The 19,315-nt window shown below is 35.7% G+C and overlaps 1 protein-coding gene across 2 annotated transcripts in view; it reads right to left on the bottom strand.

The window, feature by feature from the left end:
* The window catches only part of LOC129234531 (uncharacterized transmembrane protein DDB_G0289901-like), a 224,433-nt gene that overhangs the window by 58,845 nt on the left and 146,273 nt on the right, over positions 1-19,315 (bottom strand). For both annotated transcript variants that reach the window (XM_054868543.1, XM_054868544.1), the window contains exons 5-6: positions 18,274-18,393; positions 9,455-9,493 (exon numbers count right to left, since the gene is read on the bottom strand). In XM_054868543.1, the coding sequence (XP_054724518.1) occupies positions 9,455-9,493; positions 18,274-18,393 (159 nt within the window). The remainder of the gene's footprint in view (positions 1-9,454; positions 9,494-18,273; positions 18,394-19,315) is intronic.

The raw sequence follows: 19,315 nt of genomic DNA, 5'->3' as shown, positions 1-19,315 counted from the left end.
GGCAGAGGAATGAGGGATTTCGCTCTATTTTTTAAAAAAAAAATCAATAGGGGGCAACTTTAAAAAGTCTCATTCTTATCATTACACTAACGTCAACAAATTCAGCCTATAATGACGTTTTTAAGATTTCAATTTCTAAACTTCGCAGAAGCCCTCGAATTTTTCCTCCCCTTAGCATCACCAGAGACTGTCTAAAACTGCGTTCTTAGGACTAGAATTTCAAAAAATTTCTGGGGGAGAACCCCCGGACACCCCCCCCCCCTCCCAAGCCAGAAGCGATTATTTCTCGAGAGTGCTCTCCTAAAACTATTATTTGGTTGTTGCGCCACTCGATGACAAACCTTATATAAGTTCTTGCCCCACCAAAAAGAAAAACAGAATATCAGGGCACTATTGCTCCTCCCCCCCCCAAAAAAAAATTACAAAAAAACAAAATAAGGGGCTGGGCTAAGCTTGGTTATTAGGGCCCCCTCCAAAACAAAAACATATATACTCCACTGTTGGTTATGCAAAAGGATATCGACCGCAAAAAATATCTTGAGGTGTCGCTCCGCCTTGAAGTTGACTACAAATGCATAAAAACTGGAAAAAGTTACAATAATTTCATCAAATATCAAAATTTGATGTTATTGCTTTTAAGAGCAGGCTTTTTGTGTAGATTACAACTTGCATAAGATCATTTTAATAATAAACTGTATTTTAAAGTTCCACACATGCTTGAATCTTGAATTTGACCAATATAGTGTCAGAATTGATTAACACAGTGTTGCTCCATACTTAGAGAAAAAACATTAGAAGTTATGATTTGTAAAAGTTTGCTTTCATATTAATTAATTCTTACATAGATATGGAAAAAAAGAGCAATAAAAGTAGTCTAGTAAAAAAAATGTTAATTGTCCACTTAGCCCATAACTTTGGCTCAAAATGTTAAATTTACCTATGATAGGGAACAAAGGTTAAGTATAAAATTTTTAAAATATAAATGTGGCTTGCAACCGCACACATAAGTCACCCTTTGAAACAAAAGACGTTGCTTAAGAAATTTTAATGGGTTTTGAGCCCTCAAATTGTAACCACATTGATTACAACAAAACATAAGTTTGGCGTGCGAGTTGAACTATTTTGCTTCTCATAACTTTCAGTCTTGATTGAAATTGTCGCTTGATGGTATTGTGGCTTAATATTTCTAGATTCTAACCTGAATCGAATAAATCCATCCCTTTTGGTTAGACAACAAACTGTACCTGACACTTCTTTCTCTTATTTTACCTATCATCTCGCTGATTTAGTATGACATGTGAGGTTTTGAAATTTCATACTACTCAGCAGGTACGCCATCAAGCAATTTCTTTCAAAGTTTTATCGAAAGTCCCCTTTTTGAAAGAGGGAGCTGCCGAGTTTTACCAGTTCTGCCTTATCAATGAGCTCATAGTAGTCTCTCAGCTTCAAAATTGAAATCTGGAATTATAAATGTTCATTGTCTATCTTCGAACTGGTCGTCGTAATCCGTCTCGAAACAAGTTCTCTGATGATGGTCATCCGACATGGCTAGTGTTATATTTTTTAGATTCTCAAAGTAACCAGTTTGCAGAACAAGAGCTGATGATCCAAACATAGTACGGTGGCAAGTTTGAGAAATTCGATTGTACAGCGAAAATTTACAATTCCAGATTTCAACTTGAGTTCTTTGATAAGCAGAAGTGGGAACACTCGGATCATCTTCTTAAAAAAGGAATATCTGATAAAACTTTAAAAGAAATGGCGGTTGAGGGCGTAACTACTGAATTATATGATTTCCAATACCTCACGTTATACTAAAGCAATGAGACGACGCGCAAAATTAGATGAAGGAGCGTCAACCACAGTTTGTTGTCTAGCCAAGAAAGATGGATTTTAGAATCTAGAAATCTTACCTACAATGTATCACTAAAGCCAAACATTGTCAGGAGTCAAGATAATAATGCGACTCGCCAGCCAAACTATGTTTTATTGTATGAAATGTGGTTACAATTTGAGAGCTCAAAAAACATTTAAAGGAGGGGGGGGGGTGTTTTGAGGGGTATTTTTCTCAGTTTTTGGAGGGGGCTCTTGTTTTTGAGTGGGATCCACGATATTGAAGGGTGCGCCCATGCCCTTAGTGGTTTAGGCACCTTCGGGTACGTGAACGATAATGCCACACGGATTAGAATAGCCAGATGTTATTCAAGGCCATGCGAGTAGAGGGGATTCTGTAAATGACTGGCTGTCTTTTGAGAGTACGCAATATCTGGGAAATGGTTTGGTCTTAGAGAAAAAATCATAAGGACCCTTTTTATAGAGAATTTTGAGATCTACAAATTTAGTCCGAGGTACTTTTAGATAAAGTTTACCGTTTTTGAGAAAAATCCAAAAAATCTAAAATTTTGACCTTTGACCCCGAATAACTTTTTTAGCTCACATAGGATCGACGGGGACTTTTGACACCTTATTTGTAATAGTAAAACCAAGGTATCTACAAAAATTTGGCTTTGTCGGAATTTTCGTTATTTGATCACTATTTTTATGTCTAAATTGACCGGGCTATTGAAGATGTCTTTTTTTCACGAAAATCTACTTCACTTGTTGAACCATGCGACGTCTATTTTTATAGACAGGTGAAGAATCTAATAAAGCGTATGCAAATTGTGCGTATCTCGTTGAAAATAATAAATAAATAAATACCCGTAAAGACTGCATAAATATACAATCAATAGTTCCTCATCAACTGTCATCGCCAATATTAAAAAAAAAATCATTCGGTATGCCTGGTATACTTCCAAACTTTCGGACAAAAGAGAAATTTTGATGAATATTAATGAAGTATGGTTTTTTTACGAATCTTTTACAGAAAGGTTCTTCTGTAAACAATCTTTCTTTATACATTGTGCAAAATGAAAAAAAAAAGTTTTCGTTTTCCATGTTTTTATGATAATTATCATTCTGGGGTATGTATATAAATATATAATTGATACATAAATTAACAAGTCCTACCCTTATTTTGTTGCCGTGGTAGTTCAAATTATAATTCATAATCGATTAAATTTATCTCTATTTTCTCTATTAAAAATACATTATGTATTTAAAAAACAAGTTTTTTCATCAATTCCAATTTCAATTAGCTGTAATAGTCGCTTTATAAATTTATGTAAACAAATTCTTCGAGAGGTATCAAACTCGGGACGGACTGCAGGGAAATCCAGTACGCTGACCACATAGCCACCGAATTGCTGCCGACGGGAAATCTCTACTTAGTGAGGTAAAACATCAGTCGTGGACACTTCTTCATTAGAGGCCCACTTCAAGGTTTAAAACGCACCAGTAGTGGCCACAGTGAAATATATCTGTTAACTGTGGGTCTACAATATTAATGGCCCCTCTTGAAACTCAATGAGCGTTATAGCCTAAAGCTTTCTACATCCTCCCAATTTCTAGAAATACCAGAATTTCAATTTGTTTAATTTTTATGAATTTTCTTCCAAACCTCAAGTTTGATCCAGCAGTGGTACTCCAAAATCTGAAAATTTCAGTAGTGACCATCTGACATTCTCCCATCCGAAGTATTTACATTACTTACTTTAAATTAAAAAAACTGATGAATAGAATTGGTTCAATATGATAGTTACATTAAGTACAAACAAAAAAGGACATTATTATTGTTCATTGCTTTCTTCAACGTACAAAAGTAAACTTGAAGTGGCCACTACTGAAGCACTGGCCAGTACTGGTGTTTTACTTTATATATAAACTACGTGTAAAACTTTAGAGGCTGTTTTCTCGGAATGTTCTGGCTAGTGCGCTTTATTACTTTACTGTGTAGATACTCTTAGAGGTTACTACTAATCTGCTGAATTTCATCCCGATCTGAATTTCCGAGACTGTAGGGTCTCCTTGTCGATGTACGTTTGGAAGAAGACATCCAAACCAAAGCTAACATCAGAAAACATAATAACCAGCGATCGATAATCTCTCTTTACGTAATACTTAATGAATGTTGAGTTTCAATTTGCTGAAACTCTCGTTCTTCATTCCTTACTCGGGACCATATTTGAATTCTTCTCATATCAAAGCTTTTTGCACACAATATATACACTAAGCTGATTATATGAAATTAACAACACTCATGGTCAGTTGATTCTAACATTTCAAAAAATATTCAGGCAGTGAAAAGCAAAGTGAAATTCCTTTCTAAAGTTTTGTATAATACTGGAACAAAGTTCAAACTTTATGTAGTCAGGCTTTCATGGAAAACGTTTTTAAAATCAAGCTGTAGAGCAGCCCCATCCATATCTAGGGAAGGACGGGGCTAGTTGAGCATAGGCGCACGTTGAGCAATCGATATATCTCGAAAACTATTCACCACACTTGTAGGCACCAACAGAAAGAAAGTGTTATGGGAGGGGAACTCATCGCGCGATCTTCATTTGCAGTTCGACAAATGAGTGAAGTATGCGTGCACTTTATTTTGTGACAAAAAAGTAAAAAACTCATTTGCCCCAAGTTTTCGTCTGTATTAGTTCAAGTTAGTTTTCTGTCAGGCAAGTTTCATTCTTTCATAAATTTCCTGTACTTGTACAAGAGGACTCTATAAAAATATTACTTGCTGCAAATGGCATCAATCGATTATGGATATTCCCCAAAAGACGGCGGTCGCCTTGCCTACGAGTGTGCTGTTAAATTTAGCATTAAAATTAAATTCGCCTGTACTCCAAATAAGATGGCCGGTAAAGATAGGCTTACAAAGTTTTTAAAACGAAATCCGGAACTATCTATCCGAAAACCAGAACCATTTAAGTTAATTCGAAAAAAAAAAAAAAAAAACCCTTAAAGTTTTATTCAGTTGTCAATAAAAGACTATAAATAAAGAGTTGATTGTCAAACAGAAATTTTATTTCATCTTTAGTTATCATTTATCCCATGGTTTGGCTGGACATTTTTAGTGCTCAACTTGCCCCATACCCTTGCTCAACTTACCCCTTCTATGGGGTATGTTGAGCAAGTTGGAATTTTTGCATTCTGACAGCTGTAGCTCTTAAACGTGTGCTATTAGCAACAAATTACTATAGACGCTTTTGAAAAGGGATACATTACTAATCCATCAGGTTGCATTGCAATCGATTAGGGAGCTGTTTCCGTTCAGGTCAAAAATTGCTCAACTAGCTCCGCCCTACCCTACAACATACTACCATCGCTGACCCAAAACTGATGCAAGTTTTTCTTATAATTTATACCAGTTACCTCCAAAATGTTTTGTTTTAGCAGTTGCACCACTTTGATTCTAGCTGCTTCAGTTGTTGAATGGAATTTAACAATCACATGAACACGTAATATCGTTTCTAATAACCAAGAAGTGGAAAAGCATGCAATTCTAAAAAACGGGAAGTGAAATATTATCTACGAGAGGAAATAAGTGTATGAACTCACAAAACAGAATGAACAGTTCTCAAATGATGATTTAAAATCTTTTTTTGGCACAGTATGGCCTATTAAGGCCCTTGTGCGAGACCCACGTGATAACAGGCCAGACAACTCCTTTCCCCCCCGCTTCGTTACGCCACCAGTTGTCGATCTTTGAACTTGGCGCGAAACTTTGAAAGCAGTGTGTTTTACCAGTCAACAGTAGTGCTCTGGCTGAAATAGATGAAATGGGAAATATGTAACTTCGGATGCATATTTTTGAATACAATACTGTTGGATTTATCTCATCCTTTCCACGTACCGGAATGTAGAAGCAATTAATATATATATATATATATATATATATATATATATATATATATATATATATATATATATATATATATATATATATATATATATATAAAATATAAGTTTGTAAGTGTGCTGAGTGAAAGTGAGTCAGCGATTTCCGCTTCTGAACAACCTGCATGCGAAGAAAAAAGTTGGACTCCTTATGGAATAAATTTTAAAGTTCGGAGGTAAGTACTTTTCTCAGATAAACAAATTGCTTTTGAGTTCATGCAGTTAAGGTTACTTAACTTTTCCTCTATTACACAAACAATTGTCAGTTTCCTTTATGATATCTTTGTCTGTAATTTGTAATTTCAGCGTACTGCTTTAATATTTGAAATGGTTGACTTGCAACTTTTTATTTCTTTATTTTTTCAACTTGTACACGCATTTATTCGAAATGGATTTTCCAAGCTGACAATATACATGTGTCAAAATTTTCTGCAAATATACTTGTTGCTATCAGAAGCAACGTAACTTGGTGTTGATATTCAGTTAATATGTATGTAAACAAGTTTATTGAAACATGCTTTTAACTGAACTAATCTTATATTTTCGGTTTCGATTAAATTGTTTCATACGCTAGCATGTGTTATTTTGATCAAAAAACATTCCTTGATGGGCTTCCGTAGTTCTGAGGTAGAAGATTAGCTTTAAAGGCCGGAGGTCGTGGGTTCGATACTCAAACATTTCCCCCCAACTACGCCCCTGCAATGTTATTCAAACAAGCTGGTTCTGTGCGTAAATTAAAAAAATATATATGTTTTTTTCCACTGTTGTCTTTAAGTTATATGATATTTATGCACCAATTGTGGTTGAGTAATAATTTCTGGGCTTACGAAAGATTACTTTTGAGCAGTGGATACGCAACGTGTTTTTGCCAAATACTCTATGCTTGTTTGTTTATGCTTAAAAAAGGGCAAAATGTCTTGAACTACATAGTTTATGAACTCCTTGGGTTTTCTGTTAATAAGCTTTCAGGAACTCTGAAACTGTAACATAATTTGAATTAAAGAGCTGTCCATAAAGTATGTTGCGAAATTTTGAACAAATGTCCCCCCCCCCCTCCTTGTTACATGAAACGCTGTTCAACATGAGCACATTGTTATAAACAACGCGTGATGTCACACTTCTTGTTATCCCCTCCCTTCCCCCTGTCACAAAACTGTCACACTGAATTCCTAAAAGAGCATACTCAGCAAAATGTTGATCTAAATTTAACATATATGAGGTTTTATGTATTGAAGAAAGTTGCTAAAATGGTCATTCTATGAAAAGTTTTTTGAAAAAGGTTACTTTGTCATCAATTAATGCTTTTTAAAATAACTTTTCAAAGCCTAAAATGATGAACTATTGAAGCCCCCCCCCCCCCCCCCCACACAAGAATCATTAGCAGCAGAAAAAGCTGAAAATGGAAAAATAGCCAAATTCCAAAAAAAAAAAAAAAAAAAAGCTGCTTAGATATTAAATACATTTTTTTGATGTACAACATACAGTATTCATGATGTTGCATAATTCCTTCTTTAATTAACGTTTTTACAAGTTGAATTCCTGTTTAATTTTTCGAGAGTGCCCACCGAAGGGGGGGGGGGGCGGAGGGGTCGGAATCATAGTATCATAGTAATAGTAGCTTTTCAACGGCTATAGTTAAATAACTGTGCCCTTGAAATTTTAAGGGAGATGGGGGAGATGTTTTTGGGGTATTTTTCTTGAAGTTTTCATAATTGAAGAGGGTAGGGCAGTGTTTACTTTGGGGGGTGGCACCCAAGTATTCATGTCTTTTTAAAAGCATAAATTTGCTCAGCTAAGTTAACGTTAATAATCTGGTACTAATTATGTACTTTAATTTGATGTTATGTCTTTGAAACATATTTCAGTCATGTTTCCCATTTACTTAAGTAAAAATGTTTATTTATTTTTTAAAATTTCATTTATTTCTTATTCAAATACAATGGTTAAATTATTTTTTGTTTTGATGTAGTTGTAAAATGAAAGTTCATTTATTTATTTGAATATTTCTATAGAGTTAATGTTTCAATACAATATACAAGTAGTTAAAATGCGATTAGTTAAAAAAAAAAAAATCAAATGAAAAATAAAACTGTGTTTATTTATCACTTCGTTTTAACATGATTGTAAAATAAAACCGTGTTTAGTTATTTGAATACTTTGTAAGACTTATAAATGTTTTTATGTAAAATACTATGAATTAAGCTCAGTGTATTTTTTAGTGTATGATTATCGGTTCCTTTTTATGTTTTCAAATGAAAAAGTAGAACTTTTAATGCTATTAAAATAATAGAAGACAATAATAAATAAACCAAATAGTTTAATTAAACCAAAATACTAATCGAAGTGCTCATTTCCCAATATCATTGTGGATCGACGAACGATGACGTCATTTGCTAGTTGGATGGCCTTCCTATCTCGAAGGCCTCGCCTTGTGCCATTAAAACCAATAGAATCAAAATCATATTGCTCCCATTGGAGTTCAGTAGCCACTATTCTGTCTACGGTTCCCAATCCCGTGCCGAATTCAGTCCCGCGGGATTTCGGGATTGAAAGGAGCCAGTCCCACAGGATCCAGGGATCCCGCAGGATTGGCTTCTTAAAATTTAATTTTAATATCAAATAACATGGTTTTTGCTTAAGAACTGCAAATTTCGGACAAAAACGATGTCAATTGGATATGTGTTTTGCTGTATCCAATTTAACTTGCATTGAGAATGCCCTTGCGGCTTCATTAGCGTTAGTCATTGTATCAGTGCATTTGATTCATTACAGCAAGGGGTGAGTGCTGTTTGGTTTCAATGTAGCAGTGTCAGTAAAAGTTTTTGAATAACTTTGCTAATTTTACCTCTCACATCAAATAGACATTCAAAAACTTGAGCAGCTTAATTTAATGCACTGTCATGCGAGTCATCCCGTGTTTCATCTTCTCTGGTGTTTTCGGTTGTCTTTTGCACCGAATGTATAAATATTGTCAGGTTTTTCATTGCTTCATTCTTTGGAGAAAAAATACTGTGCACTTTTTGTAAATTAAAAGCTTTTCAGCGCATTCCTTAAGCTAACAGAAGTCTCCAACATTGCATCCAGGCTACTCCAGTGGGTTTGCGGTCAGTAATACACCGATTTTTTCTAACGCCTAATTTTCTGGATGTGAAACTTTAGTGACGGTTTTGAAAAATGTTTTTAAATTATACACAATTTATCAATTATTGAACGTATGAAAACTAAAATCTGGAATAAGAATACCAATTCATTCCGAGAAAAATATACTCCATTTTCTTTGCGTTTTTAAATGGTAAATCCACATTTCATCATCTGAGACACAGGGATTTTCCCGCTCTTGCAGATATACGAGGAAGGTGATTCAAACTTTTAGATGATGCTTGCGAGAGTAATCGTCGCTTTTGCTTTCAAAATGCGTCGAATCAACTTTTTGCCGCTTATAAAGCGGCAAAAAGTTGGAAAACGTTTGAATGGGAAAAAATTTAAGAGACTCGAAATCCCGCGAGATTGTGCTATCAATCCCGCGGGATTAATCCCCCAAAATACCATGCGGGATCCTTCGGGATCGGGATTTCGGGATTAAAAGTCCTAATTCCGTCACATTGCGTTCATTCGTGAAGCACAGGTTAGTTAAAACGAGTGTCAATTCTATATTTCTATCTGAGATAGAACTTACTTTGTGGTGCAGAAGGGCCTCTATTAGACTTTCCAGAACCTGGAACAGAAAAAACTTTCAGAAATAGGGCGTTTAGTTCAAAAATATTGGAAATAGATTCTCAGAATTAGCCATTATTCGGGTCAAAAGGAACATTAAAAAACAGGCCATAATAGCAAAGTGCGAAGTAGTTTTGAGTTTTTAATATGTTGTTTGGATCAGTTAGGGTAGTGAGAATTCAACTTTGCAGATTCGAAAAACCTGTTCTCGCTACGTAACACGAGAAAAACTAAAGTTTTTGGGCTTTTTTCAGTAATTAACTTATAACTCTTGAATTATGCATTTCTTGATACTAACTGTTACATGCGACTTTAGAGTTCATGAAGTCTGAAACCATTAAGTCCAACTGACATGCTGTACATTGATCACAATGTTGATAGCAAAAATTTAATTAGCCTTCTTTTAATCTCAGAACGAAGTTTTTAGGCTCAGCAGTTTTTCAGTAATTGTTAAAAAAGAAACAATTAGAAACTTAGAATTTGAAAGAATGAGACAAAACACTTCTCATGACAATATAAGGGTCTTAGACGGAAGAAAAACAAAGAATGGTATAAAAGACTGGAGTTTGTGCTTGAATGACTTTTCTGAGATAGGAAAACACGCTAGTCATTTTTAAAAATATATTTTAGGCCGATAGTTGACAGCCCTATGTGGGCAACAAAGCGTTTTCTTTCTCTCGTACCTATATCTTAACAGTCTGATGAATTTTCGGCTAAATTTGGTTTTTTGACTGACAAATTATTTACCGAGTTCTATTTTGAATATAAAGTATTTTAATAGCAGATGAATTTGTAATGGCATTCAGCTATTTGAGGAGGACTGAGCAAAGAAGCAAGAAAGTTAAATGAAAGAAAAATGTCACCAATCGTTTTTGCGACTAAGAGAAAAGAATTACAAACTGTCTGTCCAGGCTATCGTACCAAACGTAAAGCTGAAGCGTAGAACCTGGAAAGAAAATTACCACTTTTGTAACTTTGGGTGTAATGATATCGAATGACTGCTTTTACTAGAAAATTCTCTCAGGCAGAAAGAATGGGCTCTTAAGTGCTACACCTGGAAACAATAAGTTCAACTTTTCCATTCATTAACTCAGTAAGTCACGTTTTCTACAATAACATCGCTTGCCGATACTTAAATCTGTGAAGCAGGCAAATGATTTTAAATTCTCTTCTATGTTCACTGAAAGAAACTTCACGATTTTTGCAGATCAGTACATTTTCATTTACTTTTTGAACATATTTGTGTAATAAACAGGTTCTGGTGAAATTAATGTAGACCTTGGAAGAATTGATTCATGGTTACAGCATATTTAACAGTGTGCTTTTCTGTGTATTAAAGTGATTGGGTTTATATTAAACATTATCGGAGAACTGGAATGGTGCGGAGACATTTGTATTGCCTATGAATAGACAATATTGATATTCAGAACGACTGCGCGCTAGAGCAGGGCTTCGCAACCGGTGTGCCGCGGCACACTGGTGCGCCGCAACAAGGATCCCGGTGTGCCGCAGTATTTTCGTAGTTATATAAAAAGAAACAGCCTTGATGTATTTTATTTTAAAGTTACGACCGAATAGTGTTTGATTTGTTCTGTAACTTCTCAATTCACCCTGTCGATCATGTGCAATAAGACATACCTAACAAAGAGAGAGGCGGGATTTGCTGTCCCACCTCTTTTAAACTGCTTGTGATCCTATTACTTTTAGTTTTTGAAAAAGGATTCTAATTTCTACGAAATCAACTAATTATACTGATTTTTTTTTCTGAATCTGTCGTAAACGGGAGTATCTCCCCCTCCCCCAAGCAGGGATCGTGTCCTCCCGTCCAGAATTTTAGCCTCAGCTTTAGCTTTTGTTTTCCTCTTTTCCAGTTCCGATTCAAATTTCATTTTATCGTAGTTTCTCATAGCTCGATTCTGAGACTTAGCAAAATAGAAATTAAAAGAAAACAAAAAATCAAACTGCAAAAACAAAATCTAAAACGAATGAATATTTTCGGTTATTGCTGTTTAAACAATTCTGAGAGTAAAGTGAAGAGTGCAGTTGTCTTTACTTTTACCTGTTGCATACGTTGGCATCAGACATGTATTGCTCTTTTGAAGATTTTTTTCTTGATCTATAAAAAGCAAATCAGCAAAAAAGAAAAAAAAATTTTTTTTCAAACTTATGTTTGCTATTGGCTTTATTATTATTATCATTATTTATTCAGTTTATTTTAGACACAAATTATTCACGTTCAATTTACCGGCAAAGACATTCTGGCTTCTCTTCATATGCTCAGTGTGTTATTCGGATGGGCCCAAAACATCCGCTTTAATTACGAATGTGATGTTGAAAAATTTTTGGTTAAAGAAGGATCATCAGCTGCTAAGTCTGCTACTGAATGTACTGATGCAGATGGATCTAAAAGTAAAAAGGTTAAGTCGCTGAGTAGGCAGTACAGGGAAGGATATCTGGCGTTCGGTTTTTCATGGATCGGAGGTGTAAAATCACCAAGACCTGAGTGTCTCAATTGCAGGGAGAATTTTTTAAATGAAGAGATGGTTCCTAGCAAATTGAAACGTCACGTGTCTTACCTAGGCAAAGACATCGGATACTTCAAGCAATTGCAGGCAGAGAACTCGAAGCAAAGTTCCTTCATGAAAGCCAGCGCAAAAAGTTCTGAAAGGGCTCAAGAAGTTAGCTTTAATGTTGCACGGTAAATTGCCAAAACGAAAAATTCACACACTATCGGTGAAACGCTTATTTTACCACCGTGCTAAGAAATGCTAGGGGAATGCTAGGACCCGAAGCAGAGAAGGAGGTGGTTCGAGTGCCACTTTCTGATGACACTATCAGAAGACGAATTGATGACACGTCGAGTGACATAGAAGCAACATTGAGAAATTACGAGTAGCTGGAAAATTTGCATTTCAAGTTGATGAATCAACATACATCGGAAGCAGTGCACAACTCATAGCCATTGTGCGCTTTGTTGATGAGGGACGCATTAAAGACCATTATCTTTTCTGCAAAGAACTTTCTCAACGTGCAACCGGTGATGAGATATATTCCGCGTTACAGATGAATATCTGAAAAGTAACGGGATTCAGTCCAAAATTGCACAAGTGTTTGTAGCGACGGAGCTGCAGCAATGACAGGACCTATCATAGGGTTCTTGTCGAATGTGGAAAATCGTAATCCAAGTTTTCAAACCAGAAATAATTTCCTCCATCGTGAAGCTCTCATGGCAGAGAACTTACCAGATGAGCTGAAGTCAGCTTTGGCTGAAAAATCGTGAAAATCGTGAATTTCATAAAATCGAGTCCGCTTAATTCCCGCCTTTTCTCCGTACCTTGTGAATAAATGGGGGCAGATCACAACTCCCTACTTGTCATACAGAGATTCGCTAGGTTTCACGTGGTAAGGTACTATCAAGAATTTTTCAATTGTGGAACGAGGTACGACATTTTTTTATTGTAAAAACCGAAATACAGTACGCTAGTTTGCTGCAAGACAAATATTGACTGGCATAACTACCGTACATGGCTTATATTTTTGAACACCTTAACGAATTGAATCGGATAATGCAAGGACAAGGAGAGAATTTGGTTACATGTATGGACAACCTAAACAGGTTCAAATCAAAAATTCCGCTGTGAAGAGATCGTGGCTCATTGGACATGTTCAAACGGACCGTCAACATAATATGTGAAGGAAATGGCATGGAAGAAAAGCTGCTGAATGTGGTGGCAGAACATTTAGTCATAGTTCAGAACATGTTAAAGCACTATTTTAAGAAAACTAACATGTATGACTGGATTCGCGACTCATTCTCTTTATCTGAGGATGCATCAATTAAAGCGCGATTTTGAGTGCGCGAAAAAAATTTATGGACCTCAAGAGCGACCGTTTTCTTAAACTTAAGTTGAGCAAAGTGCCTCTAGACGAATTTTGGTGCTGGTTAAAAATGAGTATCCCACCATCTCTTGTCTTGCTATTGATGTGCTGCTACCATTTTCAACTACATATCTTTGCGAACTCAACTTCTCAGCTCTCATACTTATAAAAAACAGCAAGAGATCATCTCTAAAGTGCCTAGATCAAGAACTTCGTGTAGCTCTTTCCAGCATAGAGCCGAGCATCAAACGTATTTGTTCCTCAACACAGGTTCAAGTGTCTCATTAGAGTCAAGCGGAAGTTATGTGCTTGGTTTTAACTTCTTGCTTGCTTTTTTCTTGGAACATTTTTTAATAAATCGTTTATGTGCAATGTGCACTTTAATATCATGTTTGACAGAAATGCTTTGAAACATATCAAGCGTAATTTTCTGTAAAATCTGATATAGGTAGTTTTGTTGTTCATTATCAACCTCAATGCGTTCGAAACATTTCTACTTTCTAAATAAATTTAAACACACTACGTTAGTTATAACTGTTTTATTTATATGAAAAAAGTCTTCCCCCTTTTTTTACCAGTGAATGATAAAAACATTTCTATATCACCATTGCGAAATTAAGTCCAGTGTGCCCCGTTGATCTAGAATTTTTTTAATTGTGCCGTAAAGTAAAAAAGGTTGAGGAGCACTGCGCTAGAGCAACGCAGTCGCATTTGACACTTGAGGATCAGATTGGTATAGAAGAATTTGTTGGTTTTCAAAAGCATATAATAAACGACAACTCATTGATGAATAACTCGAGGCCATTGAAAAAAAAAAAAAAAAAAACTACAGAAGAAGCAGATTGCAAAACATTCCGAATCACCTTTGGAAAATCCCTCTCACCAGAAAACGATCAGTGAGGGGGATGATGTGGATCTACTAGTTCTTTTCTGCTGTTTTGGGCTCAAACATTCGATTTCTTGCCAGAAAAGTAACATAGTTAAGTTAGTTTGCATTAATCTTCCTACAACTTATTTTCACCTAGAAATGGAATCACACTCTGCATTCGAAATACAAATACAAAAATGACGACCAGCAACAGGCTCTGGGCTCAGCTAGACAGGTCCTAGTCAATTTATAGTCCCCAGTGAAGATCAATGGCCATCTTAAAACTATCTACTCCCTTGCTCATTACCACCTCTTCCGGTAAGCTGTTCCAGGGTTCCATTACCCAGCTATAATAATAATTTTTCCAAATATCCATGTTAGCCTGAGATTTAAATAGCTTAAAACAATGACCCCTTATCCTGTTTTCAATGCTAAACTTCAGCCCCGTAACATCTTTCATTTTAATAAATTTAAGCAACTAAATCAAGTCCCCTCGGTCTCTTCTTTGCTCAAGACTGTACATTTTTAGCCTTCCAAGCCTGGAATCATAGTCTAAATGAGAAAGTAAATTTATTAGGCTTGTAGCCCGCCTCTGAACCCTTTCCAATACATTAATATCTTTCTTAAGATAAGGAGACCAAAACTGAACAGCATACTCCAAATGAGGTCTTACCAAACTTCTATATAAGGGCAGAAGAACTTCTTTAGATTCATTTGAAATAGATCTATTGATAAACAAAACAAAAAAGCATACAATAGCGTGTAATAAACGAAATTCTTCTTCAAGCATTAGTCGATGTGAACAGTCTTCCCATGTCTGGCAAGAAAAAAGCAAGACTGTGCAGTGTTTTCCAAATGAACTTGTGTTGGGTTAACCTTGCCCTCATAGCTCTTCTCCCAGAGATGAGTCAGGGAGCCGTATTAACGAAAACTGAAGAGAATTAAATGGTTAGCATAGAGCAGCGGTGGACAACCTTTTTTTTTAAACCGAGAACCACACCTCATATGAAGATCACTCTCGCGATCCAGAACGTAAACAAAATTTGAATGCATTTGATTTCTTTTCCCACGGATACCCACGGAGATACGAGCATTTCTTTCAAAAATGCAATTTTTTTTTTTGAGGGTTTTTGGCTCATATTACGCAGAGTTCTCCGTCAAACGTTACCAAACTTTCAGAATATTTGACAGCCTATTAGAGAAACGTAATAACAAAATTTGAAACTACAATAATGTAAATTTAATGATATATGAATGTTTAAAGCAATTAATTTTTCATTGCTTATGCGCGAAAGATATCAATTTATAACTTTCATAATCCAAAGCTCAGATATATCCTACTAAGCATAAAAAATGTCAATGCAATATCTTTAAATTTTGAAAAGTTATCAGCTATCTAATGAGCCGAATTTCTATAATTCGTGGATAGGCAACGAATGGTCAGGGGTCTTTCGCAAACTGACAACACTTTCCTGTTGTCGTTGCAGAGTGATTCATGATAAGAACGGATTATTTGCAAACGATCCCTCATGATTCGTCGTCTAGCTAAGAATCATTAAAATTCGGCTCATTTGATCTCTGATAACTGTTTACATTTTAAAGATATCAAGGTGTAATTTTTTTATGAGTTGTAGAACATATCTAGGCTTCCGATTATGAAGGTTATAAAGTGCTATCTTTCGCGCATGTGCAGTGAAAATTAATTGCTTTAAACGTTCATATTTCATTAAATTTTTAATATTTTAACTTCAAATTTTTTTTGTTTCTCTAACATTCTGTTAAATATTCCGAAAGTTTAGAAACGTTTGACGGAAAACTCTGCATGATATGAGCTGAAAACCTTCAAAACAAACTTCCATTTTTGAAAGAAATGCTTATATCTCCGTGGGTATAAAAGATTCTTTCACGAAAATATAAAAATAAATTCTAGATACTTTTTAAACTCGAAATTTATAGGTTATTCCCAGCTATTTACAATGAAAAATGATCAAAAACCTTTTTTTTTTCCTTAATTTGCTGCTCGTCCCCTAAATGAACTGAAAACATAATTTTTGTTAGAAAATGGCAGCTAGAGTAGACCTTTTATGTGAAAAAAATTAAAGAGCTTATTTAATTGGTCTTCTGTTTCTTGCGAAATCCGCAAAAATGAGAATTTTTGAAAGTGTCCCAATATTTTTGGGCATATAGTGTATGTACTGCGGGTCGTAGGCTGGTCACCACTGATATAGCTTACGTTCGACGAGCACGACCGGTAGCGCCAGGTTGGTTAATCACGTGAGAGCAATGACGTCAGCAATTACTAACCCGCTCTTCACGAACGAATGCTTCATCGAACGCTTTCGGTTGATCACCGGTTACTTGCGCAGACATGGCGCAGACAAACAACACGCAGGTGAAAATTACTTATAATCGGTCAAAAATGTCACGTGGTTCCCTCAACCAAACAACCAGCTTAAGTTGTGGTTGACCGGTAGATCAACCGGTGAGGCTCATCGAACGACATCGGAAGCAACCAGTTAACAGGTAGCTCTCAAGAACGCTGCGGTTAGCAACCGGTTACTCACCGGTCGACCGGTGAGGTTCGTCGAACGCAAGCATAGAGAATGCATAGACGAGATGCATCCATCGGTACCCTTCGAGAGTCTTCAGTTCCAACTGTACGTCAGAGCAGCACCTAATGTAAAAATTAACCTTGTTTGTTAGTCTCGTACCGAAAGAGTATTTTATTTCCAATCGTGTCGTAGGTACCACTGAGAACACATTTCGTTGGCTGGGGAGCAGGATGTCTCAGAGTGAAGTTGGTCAGTGATCAATCAATATAAATATCAAGATAGGTTCATTACCATGGGGGGGGGGGGGGGCGAAGCCAAAGAAAGCAGAAAGGGAGAACTTCTCCTCCCTAGATCAGAGCTAAGAGCAGCTCGATGGGAGGTCACCGTGACATCCCCCAAAAAATGTTGCCATTGTTTTCCTTTCTTTTTTAAAAAGATTGTCCCATTTTAATGTTGTTACATGTGAGCAAGTTGATATTTTATACCTCTGAAAAATTTCGAACTTCATTCGGGAAATTGAGAATCTCCCCCCCCCCCCCACCTCAATATTAAGCTCGGCGTGCCTCTGATCAGAACATGCTTAATTCGTTACCTTACACTTGTGCTTACATTAGTTCTTTCATTTTTATTTTTATGCAACTCCAATTTCAAGCTTAAACTGAAATTTCAACCACTTTTTTTTTTGAAAAAATTAACTTATACGCTTGTTTTGGGGGCCTTTGTATGTACTGCATAATTATGTGTAGTATTACTTTTTTTTTTTTTTTAAATTAGAAATCGGAAGTGATCTTGGCTTCAGGAGTATCCCGTACCAAACTTTTTGGGAGGGAAAACTTCTCCAATTGCTGAATGAAACTACGAGTTTTACTGAATAATAATAAAATACAAGGATGCATACATTCCTACATGTATGAAAAGATACATCAGGCATCATGAAAAAATGACTGCAGCATTGCAATACTGTCTCACTATTTCCAAATTTTTCGTATCATCAGTCAATATTTGTCGAATAAACTTTGTGGGAGATCACAGTGACTTTCCTTGACCTCCCATTTGGAATACCCTTTAATCACAACATCATAAGAACCGGTACGTGAAAGTTTGAAAAATTCCAGTAAAATGTCTTGAATTTAAATAAAAAAGTGGTGAAAAAAAAAAAACACCCATTACAAGTGTGCAAATAATGTCAACCTGGAAATTCTGAAATTCGGGTCAATCATCTCGCGTTTCACCAAACTCTCTTTTGAAAAATAAATGAATAATATTTAAACAAAGAAAAATCCATAAGAGGAGAATGATTGAGAGTTACTGCCTCTGAGAATCACATACGACATTCCCAACTTTCATCCTCGTATTTAGCCTTTGCTTTGTTGATTTAAATTATTGAGTCGTTAGATATTTCGTCCAGTTAGTTTAATTTTTATCACTCATATTTCATGCAATTATGTAGCTTATGATTAGTTAAGTGCTGAAAAAATTTACCGCCATTTCCACCCGACTGTGAAGACGAACTACCGGCTGATGATGAACCATTTCTTGATGATGAACTTCTTGATGAGCCATTGTCTCCATTAGAATCACCACCGCCTGCAGCTGGAGGACCTTAACCAGAACCATTTAATTACATTTAGGTAATTAAAAACAAAAAAAAAAATAATATTTTCGTTTTTATTAACCTTCCAGTGTATCTGAGAGATATAGCTGTATAGCGGAATTAACGTCTGACTTAGCTATTCTCCCCCCTCCCATGACCTACTTGTAGTTATCATCTTTTTGTATCCGAGAGATACGCCTGAATGTTGGAGTAAGTTTTTGTCGCATTTGATTTTCAATAGATTTTATTACTTTTAGTGCTAATATTGCAATTTTTATAGAAGCGGCAGCTAGAAATACGTTAAAACGGCACACCACTATAGTAGAACCTTCCTAAATTAGGTAAATACAGCAGTAGTGGCCAGTGCTAAAAAGTGCTTCAGTAAATTCACTTGAAAGCTAATGTCTAAAAAAAAATAAGGATTCCAGGTCTCCTAATGGATTTAAAATTGGCCTTCTGCACGTTTGATGCACTTTTGAGTCGATTGGGAGACATGGAATCCTATTTTTTCAAATATAAACCTTGAAGTGACTACTATTGAAGCACTGGCCATTACTGATGTGATTACCTTAAGTTATAGAAAATCGAACGTAAAGAGAACTTTCTTAATTAGTCCCATGTATCTCGCTGATACATTGCTTCTATTTTAAAAGTAAACTCAACTGAACGCAAAAAAATAACTCATTTCATAATTTAAAACAACAAGTTCACTAGACTCACGAGATTCAGTTGCGAGTGTACCGAAAAATATACATGTATAGAGCAGTGTATCTTGGAGATACTACAGCAAAAAATCCACTCACCAAGAAATAGTAGTCTGAATGAAACGAAATTTTACGCACATGATTGCAACATTGATATTATAAAGTGATTGCAGCATTGATATTATAAAGTGATTGCAACATTGATAATTATAAAGTGATTGCAACA

This window comes from Uloborus diversus, chromosome 1 (genome assembly GCF_026930045.1).
Source record: "Uloborus diversus isolate 005 chromosome 1, Udiv.v.3.1, whole genome shotgun sequence".
Lineage (NCBI taxonomy): Eukaryota > Metazoa > Arthropoda > Arachnida > Araneae > Uloboridae > Uloborus > Uloborus diversus.
Note: the sequence above shows the minus strand (reverse complement) of the source record. Positions and strands in the feature narration are given on the sequence as shown.